The 19,755-nt window shown below is 58.1% G+C and overlaps 1 protein-coding gene across 2 annotated transcripts; it reads left to right on the forward strand.

The window, feature by feature from the left end:
- The first annotated feature begins 1,963 nt into the window (after positions 1 to 1,963).
- Positions 1,964 to 19,459, forward strand: RRM1 (ribonucleotide reductase catalytic subunit M1). 2 transcript variants are annotated; one of them, XM_058857161.1, is made up of 19 exons: positions 1,964 to 2,041; positions 3,425 to 3,515; positions 5,127 to 5,304; positions 5,752 to 5,852; positions 6,439 to 6,498; positions 7,176 to 7,215; positions 8,317 to 8,479; positions 9,231 to 9,372; positions 9,920 to 10,003; positions 10,271 to 10,432; positions 10,952 to 11,031; positions 11,475 to 11,676; positions 12,168 to 12,317; positions 13,212 to 13,433; positions 14,320 to 14,396; positions 15,260 to 15,395; positions 16,380 to 16,475; positions 17,396 to 17,584; positions 18,390 to 19,459. In XM_058857161.1, exons 2-19 carry the CDS (start codon positions 3,447 to 3,449, stop codon positions 18,576 to 18,578), a joined length of 2,340 nt encoding a protein of 779 aa, XP_058713144.1. In that variant the 5' UTR covers positions 1,964 to 2,041; positions 3,425 to 3,446; the 3' UTR covers positions 18,579 to 19,459. The 2 variants fall into 2 exon arrangements, with proteins under 2 accessions (XP_058713144.1, XP_058713135.1); XM_058857152.1 differs by lacking the exon at positions 1,964 to 2,041 and adding an exon at positions 2,156 to 2,310 and having other exon boundaries at positions 3,427 to 3,515; positions 18,390 to 19,457.
- Positions 19,460 to 19,755: the final 296 nt, after the last annotated feature.

The raw sequence follows: 19,755 nt of genomic DNA on the forward strand, positions 1-19,755 counted from the left end.
CTCCACAGGCAGGGCAGGAGCGGGGCTGGATCCACCCCGGGCCCATCCTGTCATTGTCACAGCCATGGGGACACTGCTGGCAGCCAGGACGGGGACAGGCAGCCACCCCAAGCTGCCTCAAGAGATGTGCCAGCTCCGTGGGCAGCGGGTCCTGCTCACAGAGGCCCCCAAAACACCTCTGAGGTGCGGGACACTTCCAGACAAAATAATGAATCCCACACTGGGGTGGATCAGTGGTTGGCATCTGCCGGGACGGTGATGGCACAAGGGGAGCCAGCAGCCATCCCATGGGATGTGTCCCGGTGTTCCCAGTGCCCTGATGTCCCCATCTCCACTCCCCTGTCTCTCCAGCACCCTGCTCGGGGGAGATGCTGCTCCCTGCAGCCTCAGCCTGCCCATCCTCACTCTGGAAAAACACATTTTCCATGGCAGGAACCGGCGCTTCCCAAGCCCGGCCTCTCCAGGTGGCCAAGCTCCTGCAAACCGCACAGCTCTGGGGCTGGCTGCTCGTTAGCCTGGCGCTCATTAGCGCTCATTAGCAGTCATTAGGGCCGGCTGCCTGCGCGGGGAAGCTGCAGGAGGAGGGCAGGGCTCGGGACACGGCTCGGGACCCCCGTTCTGCGGTGGCACCGGCGTGTCCCTGCCCTGTCCTGGCACGGCTGGGACAGGGATGGAGTCTCCATCCATTCCCTGCGGGAACAGCAGGAGGTGGAGCCTGGCGGGGCCAGCAGTGGCTCCGTGCCCCGAGAGCTCTGCTGGGGCAGCAGCGGGGCTTTCCTCTGCTCCCCCGGCCTCAAACCAGCCCCCTGCTCCACCTACTCCTGCTTCCAGAACAGGGGAGCAAAACACAGGAGAACTGCAGGGCAAACATCTCTGAGCGCAGCTCGGGCTCCAAGCAGAGCAAAATGCCTTTTGGGGTTATTATCCTTCTGTAGGTCCTTTTCCAATAAAACGGGGGTGCCACCCCAACTTTATTCCCATTTCCTGATCAGTTCCAAACATTCCCTGTATTCCCTCTGGAATCCAGGGAAAGGAGCCCCTCGGAGCCTGCAAACCACCAACAGGAGATGTTGTCCTGCCACTCTGGCTCCGAGTGCCACAGCTCCGGCTGCCTGAGACACCCAGCGCGGGACTGGAGAGGAGCTGATGGAGTCTGGGGCTGGATTCTGCACGGGAACCTCAGCAGGGCCGTGGTGCTGCTGCCCCGAATCCTCAGGGGATTTGCAGATCCATGGAATGTTTGGGTTGGGAGGGACCTCAGAGCCCACCCAGTGCCTCCCACTGTCCCAGCTGCTCCCAATGTCCAGCCTGGCCTTGGGCACTGCCAGGGATCCAGGGGCAGCCCCAGCTGCTCTGGCAATTCCATCCCAGCCCCTGCCCACCCTGCCAGGGAACAATTCCTGCCCAAGATCCCAAGATCCAGCCCTGCCCTCTGCCACTGGCAGCCATTCCCTGGCTCCTGGCAATTCCTGCAGCCCTTGGCCCCAGTCCCTCTCCAGCTCTCCTGGAGCAGCTCCGTGGCTCCTCTGGGCTCTCTCCAGCAGCTCCAGGTGCTGCTGCTGTTGGTGTCCCAGGGCTGGAGGCTCTGCAGGTGCCGCTTTGCTGCTTTTGAACTTGGGAGAGAACTTTCTGTCATTTCGGCTCTTTCCCTGCTGCTCCTGTGCCCCCGGCAGAGCCCGAGGGCACCGCGGCCGTTCCACGGAGCCTCAGATTGTTCCTGTATTCCTTGGACACCTCCAGGGACGGGGGCTCCTCACCTCCCTGGGCAATGGGATCCAAAGTTTAATCAAACATTCGCTCCTGGGCCTTGATTTCCAATAATTCTAATTACGATCGTTCCTGTTCTGGCGTTTTAGGACGAGGGTATTTTGTCCCTCCGCGGGCTCTGTCTTTGGCGCCCTCGGCCCCGTCCTGTCCCTCCGTCTCCTCCCCCGGCGGGGGGGGAAGCCCTGGCGCCGCCATCTTTGAAGCGGGCGGGATTCGCGGTGTTCCCCGGCGGGGCGGCGATTCCCGGGGGGAAGGCGGGGAGAACATCGGGATGAGGGACGGGATCAGTGTCCGTCACCGGCCACAGGCAGCGCCGGGAGCGGGGCGGTGCGGGAGGGGGCACAGCACGGGCCGTGCCCGGAGGCAAGATGGCGGCGGCGGCCTCAGCGGGGCGGGGCGCGCGCGGCGGGCGCGGGAAGCGGCGGGAGCGGAGCTGCCGGGAGGGACGAGAGGGGCTGAGGGGGCTGAGGGGAACTGAGGGGACTGAGAGGAACTGAGAGGACTGAGGAGGAGCCGCCGCCGCCATGCACGTCGTGAAGCGAGGTGAGCGCTCCTCCCGCTGCTCCGGGGGTCAGGCACGGCAGCGAGTGGCGGGGATGGCGGGCACTGCCCTGCCCAGGGCACCCCGGCTGCGGGCTTGGGACCCCCCGGCCTTAGGGGTCCCTCATGGCACCTGGAGGGGAATCCCTGCCCCATTCTCGGTTCCCTCCGCTCTGGGGTCCCTTGCATGGCACCCCAGGTAAGCAGAAGGGAATCCCCCCCATTTTGGAAGGGTCCCTCATGGCACCCCTCAGCTTTGGGGGACCTACGGCACACGGTGCGGGCGGGTGAGACCCCCTTTGGCTTTGGGGCCCCTTTTTCTCAGGGGGGTCCCACGGGAGAAGATGGGAGCTGGTGGGAGGAGATGGGCTCCCCTCGGTTCGGGGGGAGCCCAGAGCGAGAGAGCTCCCCCCGACACCGGGAGTGAGGGATCAGACCTCACGCTTGCTTTGGGTCCCACGGCAGGAGCTCTGGGCTCGGTCCCCACCCCTTTGGTCCCAGGGGTCCCCAGGCTGAGGTGGGGGGTCACCCTCAGCTGGGTCCCCACCCTGGGAATTGGTTTGTGCAGTTTTTGCTGGGAATTCCTGGGGTGGAGGGGGAGCTTCCCCTTTCCTTGTACCCCACCCAAGCAGGCTGTTCCTGGTGATTCCCACACCAAATTCCCCCACAGGAGGGGCTGGGCAGGGGCACTGTGTCCCAGACTGGTTCTTACTGGGCAGCACTGGTGTGGCTGGGCAGGGGCACTCTGTGCCAGACTGGTTCTTACTGGGCAGCACTGGTGTGGCTGGGCAGGGGCACTGTGTGCCGCACTGGTTCTTACTGGGCAGCACTGGTGTGGCTGGGCAGGGGCACTCTCTGCCAGACTGGTTCTTACTGGGCAGCACTGGTGGGGCTGGGCAGGGGCACTGTGTGCCACACTGGTTCTTACTGGGCAGCACTGGTGGGGCTGGGCAGGGGCACTCTGTGCCACACTGGTTCTTACTGGGCAGCACTGGTGTGGCTGGGCAGGGGCACTGTGTGCCACACTGGTTCTTACTGGGCAGCACTGGTGGGGCTGGGCAGGGGCACTGTGTGCCAGACTGGTTCTTACTGGGCAGCACTGGTGTGGTGTGTCCCCAGATGGGCGCCAGGAGCGGGTCATGTTCGACAAGATCACGTCGCGCATCCAGAAGCTCTGCTACGGCCTCAACGCCGACTTCGTGGATCCCGTGAGTCCCACCCTGCCCTGGCCCCGACCTCTCCTGGGTAAAAGCCCAGTGGAAACCCAGGCAGGAATTCCCGGGGTGTCCTGGGCTGGATTTGAGGGTTCCTGTTCCCACTCAGGATGGTCTGTGATTCTGTGAACTCTTGGCAAACATATCCAGAACGTGTTTGTTGGAATTGTGTTCTGAGGGGTTTTTCTTCCCAGATGCAGAGACCCTGGAGGGGAAAATGCCCTTTCCCTGCCGTAGATCCTTTTCCTCTCAAACCTTGTAGAATTTTTTTTTTTAAATAAAGGGTTTTGTTGCTCCAGTTCCCATATTTTGGATTTGGTGGGTTGCTCCCAGCCTCAGTCTGCAAAGCTGGAGCAATGCCACATGGAAGTAGCTCTGGATCCCGTCCTGGTCAAACCAGGACAGCATTCCCTGCCAGTGCCACATCCCTGCTTGTTTTTCTGAGCTGATTTGGAGTGGACATTGATCCCACTCAGGGAAGCTTCTCCCTCCAAAGCCTGTGTCCAGGATGACTCCCTGTTGGATCCACTGATGTCTGTGAGATTTCTGTGCAGGACTCAGACCCAGCGTGGCCATTTGCAGTCAGCAGTTAAGGCTCTTCCCAACTCCCAGGTTCTCATGATCCATTCTGTGAGATTCCACCTGTCAAACAGTTGCCATTGGTCCTGTACCCAACAGTCTTTGGGATGGACAGCAGGAGGAGGACACTGCTGACCACAGCATGAAGTGTCCTGACTTGTCCCCAGTGACTGGGAGTTGGTGCTGAGGACAGAAGTGAAATTCCGAGGCCTTGTGCCCCTGAATTGTTATTTATTCTGCAGTCATGTGTGACCTCTTTCCCTGGAGCTCAGTTTCTCCTTTGGGACTTGGATCTGCTTGTGCCAGAAGCTTCCCAGGCCAGCAGTGACCCTCCCACACCCTGTGCCAGTGCTCCCAGGGAGGCTGGAAATCTCACCAGTTCTGCAAAAGTAGTAACAGTTCACAAAGATTCCCTAGAGACTGGTCAGTCCTATTGCCAGGGAACCATCCTTACACAGAACCCCAGAAGGGTTTGGGTTGGAATGGGCTTTCAAGCCCACCCAGTGCCAGCCCTGCCATGGCAGGGACACCTCCCACTGTCCCAGCTGCTCCCAATGTCCAGCCTGGCCTTGGGCACTGCCAGGGATCCAGGGGCAGCCCCAGCTGCTCTGGCAATTCCATCCCAGCCCCTGCCCACCCTGCCAGGGAACAATTCCTGCCCAAGATCCCAAGATCCAGCCCTGCCCTCTGCCACTGGCAGCCATTCCCTGGCTCCTGGCAATTCCTGCAGCCCTTGGCCCCAGTCCCTGTCCTGGAGCATTCCCAGCTCCCCCAGCCCGGTGTTCCCGTTTGCTTTCCCTGTCCTGGAGCATTCCCAGCTCCCCCAGCCCGCTGTTCCCGTTTGCTTTCCCTGTCCTGGAGCATTCCCAGCTTCCCCAGCCCGGTGTTCCCGTTTGCTTTCCCTGTCCTGGAGCATTCCCAGCTCCCCCAGCCCGCTGTTCCCGTTTGTTTTCCCCGTCCCACGCGGTGCTGCGGGCGCTGGGATCCACCCGGGGCTCCCTGACCTCGGGCGTTTCCCTCCTGCAGGCGCAGATCACCATGAAGGTGATCCAGGGGCTGTACAGCGGGGTCACCACGGTGGAGCTGGACACTCTGGCCGCAGAGACCGCGGCCACGCTGACCACCAAGCACCCCGACTACGCCATCCTGGCCGCCCGCATCGCCGTCTCCAACCTGCACAAGGAGACCAAGAAAGTCTTCAGTGGTGGGTGAACGTCTCCAGCTGCTGGGGGGAGAGACAGAGTGGGAGTTGTGGAGCACAGAAATATGGAAATCTCTCAGGTGGGAGTTCCTGAGGGCCCAGGCTGGCAGAAAATGCCATGGAGATGAACCCCACGAGTTCCCAAGGCAAATGGAATTGCCTGGTTTATGAAAAGCAGTTGTAGAAATGGAATGGTAAAAAATGCAATGGATTGAGATCAGATTGTGCCCACTTTCCTCCTGATTTGTTGTTTTTTACAGCGGGGTTTTGGCAGCATTTGTAAGCGTTGTGTGTTGCTCAGGCTGACAGTGTGAGCAGAGGAGCAGTTGTGTGTTTGAGGGGCTGGAGGGGGTTATTCCTGAGGGTGGGTGTTCCTGCCTTGCCCATCCCTCAATCCCAGTGCCAGGGACAGGCCTGGACGTGTCCTGCTCACATCCCTCTCCCTTGCAGATGTGATGGAAGATCTCTACACCTACATCAACCCTCACAACGGGAAGCACTCCCCAATGATCTCCAAAGAGACTCTAGACATAGTTCTGGCCAACAAAGATGTAAGTGGTGGGTTTTTTTCACTTCTGAACTATTGCACTCAGTCTTGAAGACTCCAATAAAATTTGCTTTTCTTATTTTTTTAGCAAACCATGTTTGTTTTAGGGTAAAAAGCCAACACAGAAACCAGTGCAGGGAATGAGTGGAGAGTGTAAGAGGGGATGTAGGAGTGTTCTTCCTCTGTGGATGTTTTTGTAGTAAAATTTGTTTTCTTGGATGTTCCGATTGCCATGATCAGCACAAGTAATTAATTTGAGAAGAAGTACCTTGTGCTGGAGCGAAGTGAGGCAGCACAGGAGGGAGAGAAGACATTTGGGTTCAGTTTCCAGGTCATTCCAGGTCTGTGTTCTGACCAGGAAGTTCCTTTCGTCCTTTGGTTCTGTGTTTTGTTTGTTCTTGTCCAATTAGATTTCAGTAAGTTCAGCCAAAAACTGGGTGAGAAAAGGTTGTTGAAGCTGAGGGAAGTGCTGTTCCCTCTTCATTGCTGTGCTGGGGTGTCCCTCACACCCCAGAGCTTTGGGGCCAGGAATGCCAGCAGGGATAACATTGTTACACCTTGTAAAAGTCACTTTCGGTGTTTCCTGCCAGCGCCTGAACTCTGCCATCATCTACGACAGAGACTTCTCCTACAACTACTTTGGCTTCAAGGTAAAGAGCACATTGCTCCTGGCTCTGTTGGGAAGGGTGGGAATGCTTTGGGATCGTCTGAGCTGGAGCAAAGGGGGGCACAGGAGGAGGTGGGACATCAGGGGGGCTGTGAAGATGAAGGGACCTGCACAAAGCAGCTGCCCAGTGGGATAAATCATGGAGTTTCCTTGCTGCTGGAATATTCTAACAGTTGGGCTTGGCTTCCAGCACATCACACTGAGTGCTGCTGGATGCCATTCCTAAAGGAAATACTCTGATAAGCCCAAGGAGGGATTTTTGCTTTTCCCCTTGTTCAGGGGCAGCTCTCAGTGTGTCCTCCACACGTTGATGCTGGAAGCTCCCCCCAGCAGCCCAGGGGCTGCTCTGCTGCCCTCGCTCCCAGCTCAGCTGTGCTGCTGTGCTTTGGCTCTGACTGGGGCTCAGGGTCTGGAGGGATCCAGAGAGCTCCTGCCCGTGCTCCACTCTCTGTAATCCAAAGCACCGTTGGAATCTTCCAGTGGGCTTGTGTAGTTTCAGTCATTAATCACCTAATTAGGCTAATGAAGAGAGGAGCAGCAGCATGCAAGGGTGGTGAGGCCTGGGATGAGGGGTGTGGAGATGACTGAGTTTGGAGTTAACAAATTCAAACCTGGAGTTAAAAATTCAAACCTGCCTAAAATCCATCCTCTCTTTTAAAGACTCTGGAACGCTCCTACTTGCTGAAAATCAACTCCAAAGGTAAGGGCTGGTCCTAGTGCTGAGCACTTCTTAAAAAATTGGAGTTAATTTAAATTAAATTGAAGCTGAGTTTAGGTACTGTGCTGTCAGTGATGCAGGCCATTGGCTTGGATATCCTGGGACACCAGAAGGGTCAGAGATAATTTATAATATCATAAAGCTGAAACATAATTAGATTCTGGAGTCCATATTTGATTGGATTTAGCTGTTAATACAGGTGGGGTTTTTCCCTCCTCCATGAGAGCAGTTGAGCACTGGAGCAGATTGTTCCTTGAGTTTTTCAAAGCCTGATGGGATGAAGTCCTGGATAACCAGGCCTGGTGCTCTTCTCAAGCAGGAGTTGGGCTGGAGAGATCAAGTTCCTTCCAACCCCAATCACTCTGGGATTCCTTGTAAACTCTGGCTCCCGAGTGTCCCACTGCAGCGTTTGGAGCTTCCTGCTGTGACCTCTGTGACTGGCACATGGAGTCTCCTTGTGCCTTGGCATCCCAAAATCCTCCTGCCCTGGGCTGAGCCCCAGCATGGGCAGCAGGAAAGGGATTGGGATTGTGCCCTGAGCCCCCTGAGGTGAGACCCCACCTGCAGAGCTGCCCCAGCCCTGGGGCCCAGCCCAGGGAGCAGCTGGAGCTGCTGGAGAGAGCCCAGAGGAGGCTCCAGGATGAGCAGAGGGATGGAGCAGCTCTGCTGGCAGGAAAGGCTGGCACAGCTGCCATTGTTCAGCCTGGCCAGGAGAAGCTTTGGGCTGAGCTCAGGGTGGCCTTGCAGGGCCTGAAGGAGCCCCAGGAAAGCTGGAGAGAGACAATTGCCAAGGGCTGCAGGAATTGCCAGGAGCCAGGGAATGGCTGCCAGTGGCAGAGGGCAGGGCTGGATCTTGGGATCTTGGGCAGGAATTGTTCCCTGGCAGGGTGGGCAGGGGCTGGGATGGAATTGCCAGAGCAGCTGGGGCTGCCCCTGGATCCCTGGCAGTGCCCAAGGCCAGGCTGGACATTGGGAGCAGCTGGGACAGTGGGAGGTGTCCCTGCCATGGCAGGGCTGGGATGGGTGGGATTTGAGGTCCTTCCCAAGCTGCCCCATGGAATTTCCTGCTCTGTGTCCCTGCAGTTGCTGAACGCCCCCAGCACATGCTGATGAGGGTGTCTGTGGGCATCCACAAGGCCGACATCGACGCTGCCATCGAGACCTACAACCTGCTCTCGGAGCGCTGGTTCACCCACGCCTCGCCCACGCTCTTCAACGCGGGCACCAATCGCCCCCAGCTCTCCAGGTGCTCTCCCTCTCTCTCCTGGGCACCCCACATCGCTCAGGGGTCACATCTGCTCAGCTCAGACGCTTGCACAGCCTCTGAAATGAGCAGCTGAGTTTCTGTCTGTGCTGATGAAGTTTAGAGCAGCTGCTGTCACGTTAGAGCTGTACTGGGGAAAAGTACCCAGGTTTCTCTAAACTCTAGAGATAATGGAAACCTTTGCATGGCTGTATTATATTGGGAAGTTCCTGACGTGCATGGTCTGCTGCAAGTTAGCAGGTGACTGCTGGTAATTGTTCTCCAAAAGCAGCAAGTGTAACTGATAGGTTTTTGATATTGTATATATCAGGAAAAGGATTATATTTTATAAAGATTTGTATCAATGTATTGGGAAAAGGTTCTGCCCCCAGAGGCTGCTGGCACTGCCCAGGCTCCCCAGGGAATGGGCACGGCCCCGAGGCTGCCAGAGCTCCAGGAGCATCCAGGGATGCCCAGGCTGGGCTTGTTGGGGGGTCTGGGCAGGGCAGGGGGGCACTGGGGGATCCCTGGGGGTCCCTCCAGCTCAGGATATTCTGGGATTCTGGGATTAAAAATGATAGCAGAGGTATCAGCAGTACAAGTACTGCTCCTGATGTTTTCTGTTTTGTCCTTTATTCCACACCGGTGGGATTGCTTTGTGGAGCATGCCAAAGGTCCCATGTTTGCCCTGGTTTTTGCAGCCTGGTGAAACACAACTTTTCCTTTGTCCTCTGACACCATTTGTTTCCTTCAGCTGCTTCCTGCTGTGCATGAAGGACGACAGCATCGAAGGCATCTACGACACCCTGAAGCAGTGTGCCCTCATCTCCAAGTCTGCTGGGGGCATTGGCCTGGCCGTGAGCTGCATCCGTGCCACGGGCAGCTACATTGCTGGGGTGAGTGCCCAGCACAGGGACCCTGCTGCTCCCAGGAAATGCCCTCACACTGCTGCCTGTCTCAGTTCACAGCACTCAGCCTCCCTCACTAGTCCCTTGGCCTAAGGCAGGAAGGTTGGTTTTCCTCGGTGTTTTGGCTTCCTAATAGAAACCCTTCCTAAAAGAGGATCTCATTATTCCACTGTTTGGTCAGACAGTTCCAATGTTTATCTATTGGATAAATGATCTATCATATCTATCCATGACTTGTGCCATGGCCCTTTCCCTTTCTGTGTCTCTAACTGCCCCAGACTGTCTGTGGGTGTGTGTTTGGGGTTTCTTGTCACAGTGTGTGTAAACCCAGCAAGCCTTTAGGTGGAAGAAGTTAGGAGAGCCATTTATTAACTCTGGGATGTGTAGCTGATATACACGTTTTTGTCAGAAAAGGAGTGGGGAAGGGACTAGAAATAATGGGTGGTGATCAGTATTAGAGCTCTGCAGACTGAGGAAAGACCCACAGGAAGTGCAGGGAGCTGCTTTTACTGATGGTTTTCCTGTACCTCTGCAGACAAACGGGAATTCCAACGGGCTCGTTCCCATGCTGAGGGTCTACAACAACACCGCCCGCTACGTGGATCAAGGTGGAAACAAGGTACCTTAACCCAGGCTCCAGAGGAGAGCCTGGGCTGATGGGGGAGCTTCCACACTGGGAAGGGTTGTGCCATCAACATCAGGCAGCTGATGCAGTGGTTGGGGGTGACACATAATCATAAAAGGGCATTTTTCCCCTTGTGTTGGTCCCTGGTGTTGCCCCCACAGTTCCCAGCTTGTTTGGGGTGTTGTGGGCACTCAGGAGCAGGGCAGGAGGTTTCTCTCCAAGGACAGTTTGTTCTGATCTGGACTGTGTTCCATGTCCCAGAGACCCGGGGCTTTTGCCATCTACCTGGAGCCGTGGCACTTGGACATCTTTGAGTTCCTGGACTTGAAGAAGAACACTGGGAAAGAAGAGCAGCGAGCCAGGGACCTGTTCTTTGCTCTCTGGATCCCTGATCTCTTCATGAAGCGAGTGGAAACCAATCAGGTGAGAACTTGGCTGGCACAGAAAAGGCCTGGGAGTGGAGGAGCAGCCCTGCAAGGAGCTCAGGAAGGGCTGCAGAGCTGCTTTGCTCCTTGTTCCTTCCAGGACCTTCCTGGAAGAGCTGCTGCACCTTGTTTGAGAACTTGGCTGTGCAGGTGGAGAACGGAGCTGGACAACTCCAGCTCAGTGTTTTGCTCCAGGGCTTAATCTTACAGCCCATGACTTGTTCTTGGACTGTTGGGCTATTTTGACTCTGGGGTTTCCTTAAAGCACCAGCATTTTCTCAGTAAATTGTTCTTCTTGTGCCTGCTTGTGTTTCACAGAATCCCAGACTGGTTTGGCTTGGGAGGGTCCTTAAAACTCCCCCATTCCCAGCCCTGCCATGGCAGGGACACCTCCCACTGTCCCAGCTGCTCCCAGTGTCCAGCCTGGCCCTGGGCACTGCCAGGGATCCAGGGACAGCCCCAGCTTTAATTAACAGAGTGCCTGAAGATTTCCTCTGAATATTTATCCCCCTTACAGGACTGGTCCTTAATGTGCCCAAATGAGTGTCCTGGCCTGGATGATGTGTGGGGAGAGGAATTTGAGAAGCTCTATGAGAGGTAGGAAGAGTGAGCAGAGCTGTGAGTGGTGCCATGCTCTCCCAGAGCTGCCTGTGTCCTGTGGGATCCCGGGCTGTGGCACAGGTTTGTGGGAGGGCTCAGAGGAGGCCACTGGGCTCCCTGTCTGATAAAATGTAAGGATGGGGATGTGTCCTTCACGCTGTGACCTGTCAGGGTGGAGCTGTGTGTAAATGACCATTTGAGATGTTGGAGGGACAGTGTCCCTGTTGGAGGGACATCCCGGAGCGCTCTGTGGAATTGCTGTTCCTGCTGTGGTGGAAGATTTGTGTCCCTTAAACAAGGGCAGTGCTGCTGCCCTGCTGTGAGGGCTCCCTGTGCAGAGCTCAGCTCAGGGCCTTGGCTGCCCCAGAGCCTGAGGGGTTAAAAGGGCTGTCCCTGCTCCTGGGGGCTCTGGGGCTGACGGGGCTCCGCGCGTCTTGCAGCTACGAGCGGCAGGGCCGCGTGCGCAGGGTGGTGAAGGCCCAGCAGCTCTGGTACGCCATCATCGAGTCCCAGACCGAGACTGGCACCCCCTACATGCTCTACAAGGACTCCTGCAACAGGAAGAGCAACCAGCAGAACCTGGGCACCATCAAGTGCAGCAACCTGTGCACAGAGATCGTGGAGTACACCAGCAAGGAGGAGGTGGGTGCACAACGGGAGCTCGGAGCCCCGGGGAGCCTGGCAGTGCTCCTGTGGCAGCTCTCTGGGATGTGTCTGGATGCTGCCTGGGGAAGGGAACAGGCAGCTGAGAAACCCCTGACCTGAGTACTCACAGCTCTCCCACTGACTGTGGGTTCCCTTCCCACTCCTGGGGAGGATTTGGGATGACACAAGACACCCTTCAAAGGGAAAGCAACAAAGAAAAATCCGGCTTGGAAATTCCTTCCAACCCAGACCCCTCTGGGATTCTGTGTGAGGATGGTTTCCAGGCAGTAGGACTGACCAGAGCAGGATTTTTCCAATTTCTACTGGACTATCCTGAATGGTCATTACCTTTTGCACAGCTTCTGACGTGTCAGAGGACTGAGGGCTGCACTTTGCCAGCCTGGCAGGTTCCCTGGCGGGTTGTTTCCGTGCAGTTTGGGGCAGAGCTGGGTGTTCCTGGCCCGTTCCCAGCCGGTGTCTGCCCACAGGTGGCCGTGTGTAACCTGGCCTCCATCGCCCTGAACATGTACGTGACCCCCGAGCACACCTACGACTTCAAGAAGCTGGCTGAGGTCACCAAGGTCATCGTCCGAAACCTCAACAAAATCATTGATATCAACTACTACCCTGTGCCAGAGGTGAGTGCTGGGCTGGGGCAGGGCTGAATCCTGCCCACAGCAATCCCAGAGCAGGCTGGGACACAAGGAATCACAGGGGAACTCCACAGACCTGTTGGGAGCCTCCTGAACCACCTGTTGCCAGGTGGGACCTGTCAGTGCCTGCCTCAGCTTCAACCCAGAGCACTTCTGCAGTGAAGCACTTGTAGGAAAGCTTCCCACTCTGGTTCTGCCATGGGAGTTTTTTCATGTGCAAGGGTTTCCACAAAGCACTGACCAGCAGTGGGAACAGAGTGGGAAGTGGAACGGGGAGGATTCTGGAAAGATCCTGAGAAAGTGTAACTCATTTTGGTTGGTTTTACAACTCCCTGACAAGGGGGGGGCAGGCAGGTGGGGATCAGGCTCTGCTCCCAGAGAGGAGGGGAAAGGACACGAGGAAATGGCCTTGACCTGTGCCAGGGGAGGTTAAGGTGAACATTAGGAAAAAGTTCTTAATGGAAGGGGCTGTCCAGGCCTGGCACAGACTGCCCAGGGCAGCGGTGAGGTCCTCATCCCTGGAGGGGATTTAATATCCATGTGGATGTGGCACCTGGGAACATGGTGGCCTTGCCACTGCTGGGGAACAGTGGCACTTGGTGGGTTCAGAGGGGTTCCAACCTCATGATTCTGTGATTCTGCTCTGTTAAATATCTTCATTTATCAGAACGTGCTGAGTGCTCACTTCTAAATCCTGGCTCCCTTTGGGTTAAACAATCACAGTCCGTGCTGAGGTCAAACAGACTCAGTCTGGCCTCAGCAGACGGTGTCAGGGTGTGTGGTGTGTGGATGCAGAGCTCATGGCACGCTGCAGCAGGAGGTTCTGCTCCCAGAGCCCCATCCCAGCCGTGCTGAGCTGACTCCTGTCTGTCCCCGCAGGCCGAGCGCTCCAACCGCCGGCACCGCCCCATCGGCATCGGCGTGCAGGGCCTGGCTGACGCCTTCATCCTCATGAGGTTCCCCTTCGAGAGCGCCGAGGCACAGCGCCTCAACCAGCACATCTTCGAGACCATTTACTACGGGGCCCTGGAGGCCAGCTGTGAGCTGGCCAGGGAGCACGGCCCCTACGACACCTACGAGGGCTCTCCGGTCAGCAAGGGGGTGAGTGCCAGGGACCCGCACAGGGAAAAGCTCTGGAGAGCTGATCCTGTGCCTGGGCTGCTGCAGAGACCTGCAGGGACCTGGCTCATGGCCAGGGGAGCTGAGGCAGCCGTGCCCTGGAGCCAGGAGGGACATCCCTGTGTGGGGACACCGGGGCCACCAGCACCGGCCAGAGGGGAGGGACTGTCCCGCTCTGGGCTGGGGCAGCCTCACCTCCAGTGCTGGGGACAGCTCTGGGGGGCCCAATCAAAGATCAGAAGCTGTTGGAAAGTGTCCAAAGGAGGAACACGGGGATGGGGAAGGGTCTGGAGGGGCCCCACGAGGTCACTGGGTCAGTTGAGCCTGGAGGAGCCTGAGGTCAGAGCTCCCCGGGGCTGCAGCTCCTCCCGAGGGGCAGCGCAGGGACAGCTCCGGGCTCTGCTCCTGCCACAGGGACAGCAGCAGGGAGCGGCTGCAGCTGGCCCAGCAGGGATTTAGGTTGGCTTTTAGGGCAAGGCTCTTCTTTCCCCAGAGGCTGCTGGCACTGCCCAGGCTCCCCAGGGAATGGGCACGGCCCCGAGGCTGCCAGAGCTCCAGGAGCATCCAGGGATGCCCAGGCTGGGCTTGTTGGGGGGTCTGGGCAGGGCAGGGGGGCACTGGGGGATCCCTGGGGGTCCCTCCAGCTCAGGATATTCTGGGATTCTCTGATTGGAAAAGACAAGCAGCCTGTGCTGGCCGTGCCCTGGAGCAGTCACAAGATGGAATGTTTGCTAGGTCACACTGGAGCTTCACTGAGATCTAATTGGAGAGAAGAATTAAGAGAAATAACAGGTCCATTTCCAATGGGATTTATAAAACATGGAGGAAAGAGTGCCCTCTGTGATTTGGACCAAACTGTGTTCCTCAGATCCTGCAGTATGACATGTGGAATGTCACCCCCTCTGACCTTTGGGACTGGAAGGCTTTGAAGGAGAAGATTGCCAAGTGAGTAACCCTGTGCAGTTTGTAGGAGATGTCAGATGAAACCCAGACTGGGTTGGGTTGGAGGGACCTCAGAGCCCACCCAGAGCCCCCCTGCCATGGCAGGGACACCTCCCACTGTCCCAGCTGCTCCCAGCCCCAATGTCCAGCCTGGCTTTCATATGAGTCTGGTATGTTCTGTCTGCTAAAGGCAGGGTCCAAGTGTGACAGCAGCCCCCACCCCAGCAGATCTTTCCTCTGAGCTGTTTTTTGGGTGGCTTTCTCTCATTTTTGTCCTTCCAAGGCTGAGGAGCCCACCCTCACTGCTCTGCTTTAGCTGCCCTCTAATTCCATTTTGGATGCATCCAGCAGGAAGATTTGTGTTCCCATTAAATGAGTAGTGAGGAGTGAGCCATGAGCTGGCCCTGGGGGCTCTTCCCTGCTGCCAGGGAGAAGCTGAGCCTTGAACATCCTGAAGACAGGAATCACTGAGGTGTGGAGTGCCTGGCAGGGTCTAATGCTGTCTTTTTTGCTCCAGTTTTTGAATGTGGTAAATCTGTCCCCTGTCCTGTGTGAGTGAAGAAGTTTCAGCCTCTTTGTGGGCTGCTGGTTCAGTTCTGTCTCAGGGCTGTGGATTGTGCAGTGCCTGGCAGATTGTCTTCCCTGCACCCCATGCCACGACTGAATCATTTGGGAAAGCCTCTGATGAAGGATGGGAAGAGCAAAGCCCCTAATTCCACTTCCCCTTGAGCCACAGTGCCAGTTCAGTGGTGCTTCCCTTTCCCTGAGAGCCATGTGAGGCTTTGCAGGTTGTCCTGCAGTTCCCACTGTGTGCTGTTCCTGGCTCTTTCCTGTCCTGCCTCCCTAACTTGGCGTGTTGTCCCCAGGTACGGTGTGAGGAACAGCCTCCTCATTTCTCCCATGCCAACAGCCTCCACTGCCCAGATCCTGGGCAACAACGAGTCCATCGAGCCCTACACCAGCAACATCTACACACGCAGGGTGCTCTCAGGGGAGTTCCAGGTGAGCTCTGGGGAACAGCTGTGCTCTTTCCTGCCTTCTGTGACTAAGGAAGACGAGGGGAGGCCTGACACCTGGGGGCTCAGTTCAGCTGGGTGTTTGTGTCCAGGCTCCAAGGGGAGCACTGGGTGCTGCAGGAGTGCAGCTCCCTGTGTTCCACAGTCACCGTGGAATAGGTGAAATCAAACAAGTGCTGCTTTTGTCTGGGAAGATCCTTCGTGGGGGCTCGAGTGGGCTGCAGGAATAACTGCTGAGGGGGTTGGTGATGTGATGGAAGAGTTGAGGCCATGGTCTTGAGAACAAAGCACTCAGGGGTCTGAAGGGGCCAGGGAAGAGCTCCACAGGCTCCAGGGGTTGGCCACATAGGAAAGGGAGTGAAACAAGTTCTGGAGGCTGCAGTTAGCAAAGACCCCTCTGGACACAAGGGGAGGCTGTCCCTGTTTGGGAGTGTGTCCATCCCCTCTGGGGTGTCTCAGTGCTCTCCATTCCTCCTGGCTGCAGGGTCACCCCAGACAGGAGGATCACTGCCCTGCCTCCCTGTGCAGGGCTGGGGACAGGGACCCCAGTCCCAGCTGGCAAAGGTGGCTGTGTTTTATTCCCAGTTCTCAGTCTGCCCCTGTTCTGTTCTTTCCCCTCCTGACATCAGTCTTGATTGTTTACATCCTTGGTTAGGAACTCAGGTTGTGGCCAGTGCCCCTGCAACAGCAAGATCTCTCCTTTTCCCATCTCTTGGAGTTCCTCATGCAGGACAGTTCCCTACAGCCCCCTTTCTAATTTGCCATGTCCAGCAGGATCCCAGGATGGTTTGGAGGGACCTTAAAGATGGTGTAGTGGCAGCTCCTGCCATGGGCAGGGACACCTTCCACTATCCCAGGCTGCTCCAAGCCCCATCCAGCCTGGCCAGGGACACTTCCAGGGGAGAGTCTGTCAGGAAAGAGCAGGATCTTGTTCAACCATTTAAAAACCTTTGGCTTCTCCCCCTGCCAGGTTGTGAATCCCCACCTGCTGAAGGATCTCACGGAGAGGGGCCTGTGGAACGAGGAGATGAAGAACCAGATCATCGCCCACAATGGCTCCATCCAGGTACAGGGGGAGCAGGGCAGGGACTCCTGCCAGGCAGGTCCTGCTCCTTCTGGAGCCCCACTTTTCAGGAAGGGGATAAAGGGGTGATTAGGGAGCATCCTGAGCTGGAAGGGATCCATCCAGTGCCCCCCTGCCCTGCCCAGACCCCCCAACAAGCCCAGCCTGGGCATCCCTGGATGCTCCTGGAGCTCTGGCAGCCTCGGGGCCGTGCCCATTCCCTGGGGAGCCTGGGCAGTGCCAGCAGCCTCTGGGGAAAGAAGAGCCTTGCCCTGGTCTCCAGTACATGGATTCATGGAACTGCTATGGGGGAGCAGAGGGTGTTTGCAGACACAGGATGTCCAGAGGAGGCCACCAAGTTATCAGAGGGATGGAGCACCTCTCCTGGAAGGCTGAGAGATTGGGGATTCAGCCTGGAGAAAGGCTCCAGGGTGACCTCACTTTGGCCTTCCAGGACCTAAAGGAGCCCCAGGAAAGCTGGAGAGAGACCATTCCCAAAGGATGCAGGGCAAGGAGCCAGGGAATGGCTGCCAGTGGCAGAGGGCAGGGCTGGATCTTGGGATCTTGGGCAGGAATTGTTCCCTGGCAGGGTGGGCAGGGGCTGGGATGGAATTGCCAGAGCAGCTGGGGCTGCCCCTGGATCCCTGGCAGTGCCCAAGGCCAGGCTGGACATTGGGAGCAGCTGGGACAGTGGGAGGTGTCCCTGCCATGGCTGGGGTGGATGAGGTGAACTTTAAGCTCCCTCCCAGTTCAAACCAGTCTGGGATTCTGTGTTTGGATTCAGGGATAGAACTCAGCTGTACAGGCCTCAGTTACAGTCAAGATTGCTGGAGCCCTGGCAATCACTGAAGAATTCTATGTTCTAAATAGGGACATGTGGGCACTCAGTGCTTTCCTCACTGGAAAACTCCTGTTCCTTCCAGAACATTCCTGAGATTCCCGATGACCTGAAGCAGCTCTACAAGACAGTGTGGGAGATCTCCCAGAAAACCATCCTGAAGATGGCTGCAGACAGAGGGGCCTTCATCGACCAGAGCCAGTCCCTGAACATCCACATTGCTGAGCCCAACTATGGGAAGCTCACCAGCATGCACTTCTATGGCTGGAAACAGGTGTGGGCAGGGCTGCATCCCCCTGGGGCAGGGCTGCATCCCCCTGGGGCAGGGCTGCATCACCTGGAGCAGGGCTGCATCCCCCTGGGGCAGGGCTGCATCACCTGGGGCAGGGCTGCATCACCTGGGGCAGGGCTGCATCCTCCTGGGGCAGGGCTGCATCCCCCTGGGGTAGGGCTGCATCACCTGGGGGAGGGCTGCATCCTCCTGGGGCATCACCTGGGGCAGGGCTGCATCCTCCTGGGGCAGGGCTGCATCCTCCTGGGGCAGGGCTGCATCCCCCTGGGGCAGGGCTGCATCCTCCTGGGGCAGGGCTGCATCCTCCTGGGGCATCACCTGGGGCAGGGCTGCATCACCTGGGGCAGGGCTGCATCACCTGGGGTAGGGCTGCATCCCCCTCAGGCATCACCTGGGGCAGGGCTGCATCACCTGGGGCAGGGCTGCATCCTCCTGGGGCAGGGCTGCATCACCTGGGGCAGGGCTGCATCACCTGGGGCAGGGCTGCATCACCTGGGGCAGGGCTGCATCCTCCTGGGGCAGGGCTGCATCCCCCTGGGGCAGGGCTGCATCACCTGGGGCTGGGGGCTTGTTCCCAAAAAACAAGAGCAGGACCTGGGACTGGGGGGGTTGTTCCCAGCAAATGGGGCCTGGTAAGTTTGGCCCATGGGGGCTGATAAGCTGTGGCACAGCAGGTTGGTCTCAGGGGTTCTGGGAAGGGCTGTTTGATGCTTCCCCTGGAGTACCTGCAGAGCTGGGGGTGCCTGCCCTGCTGCTCCCAGCCCTGAGGCTCCCCCTGTGCCCCCAGGGCCTGAAGACTGGCATGTACTACCTGCGCACCAAGCCAGCTGCCAACCCCATCCAGTTCACCCTCAACAAGGAGAAGCTGCGGGAGCGCGAGAAGGCGTCCAGGGAGGAGGAGGAGAAGGAGAGGAACAAGGCAGCCATGGTGTGCTCCCTGGAGAACAGGGAGGAGTGCCTGATGTGTGGCTCCTAAGCCATTGCAGAGCCGTTCCACCTGCCTGGGGCTGCTGGGCTGGGAGCATCGGGAATAACAACGTGAGGATGCCGAGGGCTGGGGCTGGGAGGGGGTAGGGTAGCGTCCCCATCCGCAGGGGTGGGGCACAGGGATGGGTGAGCATCGCTTTAGCAGCTGGGCTTCCCAGGGATTTCAGTGCTCTGGCCTCCCACGGAGCCCTGCGGGGCCGGGGAGGTGCTGGTGCCGCTCACGGCTCTGTCCTGGGCACGCCAGGCTGAGCCTTGCACTCTCCAAGGGCTGCTCCTCGTGTCCCACAGGGAGCACGGCTGGGAACCCCCCCCGGGCAGGTGTGTGCAGTGTCTGCCAGGCCACAGGAGCAGCTGGGGACACAGCTGCGGTGTCCCCACCCTGCCACAGCCTCCTCCCAGCGCTGCTCCCGCTCCTGGGCCCCTGCTCTGCCCTTTCCAGACAGCCTTTGGAGGGAGCAGACGGGTGGAGGGGGGTTCCTCCTGGCACTGCCTGCCTCCTCCACCGGGGCCGGGAAAGGCAGAGCTGCTGCCCTGCATTTTATTCTGCATTAAATTCACTAATTTAGCCTAATTGTGCTCAGGCAGTTTCCTGGCAGGGGCCAGTGCTGTCCTTGGCCACGGCTCAGGTGCCATCCCGTGAGGGCCACATGCCACTGGTGAAGGTCACCTGCCATCTCTTTTCAGGGAGCTGTTTCTCCACCCAGGTAGTTCTTAGATCTTTTAAACCCCGTATCAATGTACTGCTCCTGCACTCGCTCCCTGCTCCAGCTCAGTGGGCTCCAGGCAGTTCTGCAGTATTTATTGAACCCCAATGCAAACTCAATAAAAGCTGGAATGTGGCAGGAGTGAGTGGTGCTGTGATGGGAGTGATCCCTGTGCTGCTGCTGCTGCTGCTCCTGTGCTGCTCCCCCAGGGCCGGTGAGTGCCGCTCCCTGCACACAGCCCCGAGCGCAGGGACAGCGGGGCCGGGACAGGGACAGGGACAGCGGGGCTGGGACAGGGACAGCGGGGCCGGGACAGGGACAGCGGGGCCGGGACAGGGACAGGGACAGCGGGGCTGGGACAGGGACAGCGGGGCCGGGACAGGGACAGCGGGGCCGGGACAGGGACAGGGACAGCGGGGCTGGGACAGGGACAGCGGGGCCGGGACAGGGACAGGGACAGCG

The sequence above is a fragment of the Poecile atricapillus genome, chromosome 1 (genome assembly GCF_030490865.1).
Source record: "Poecile atricapillus isolate bPoeAtr1 chromosome 1, bPoeAtr1.hap1, whole genome shotgun sequence".
NCBI classification, from domain to species: domain Eukaryota; kingdom Metazoa; phylum Chordata; class Aves; order Passeriformes; family Paridae; genus Poecile; species Poecile atricapillus.

Excerpts from the sequence above, each read along its gene's own strand:
- RRM1 (XM_058857152.1), top strand. Across the intron at positions 14,397-15,259 it reads TTGAAGGAGAAGATTGCCAA|GTACGGTGTGAGGAACAGCC; the intron begins GTGAGTAACCCT and ends TGTTGTCCCCAG. Across the intron at positions 15,396-16,379 it reads TGCTCTCAGGGGAGTTCCAG|GTTGTGAATCCCCACCTGCT; the intron begins GTGAGCTCTGGG and ends TCCCCCTGCCAG.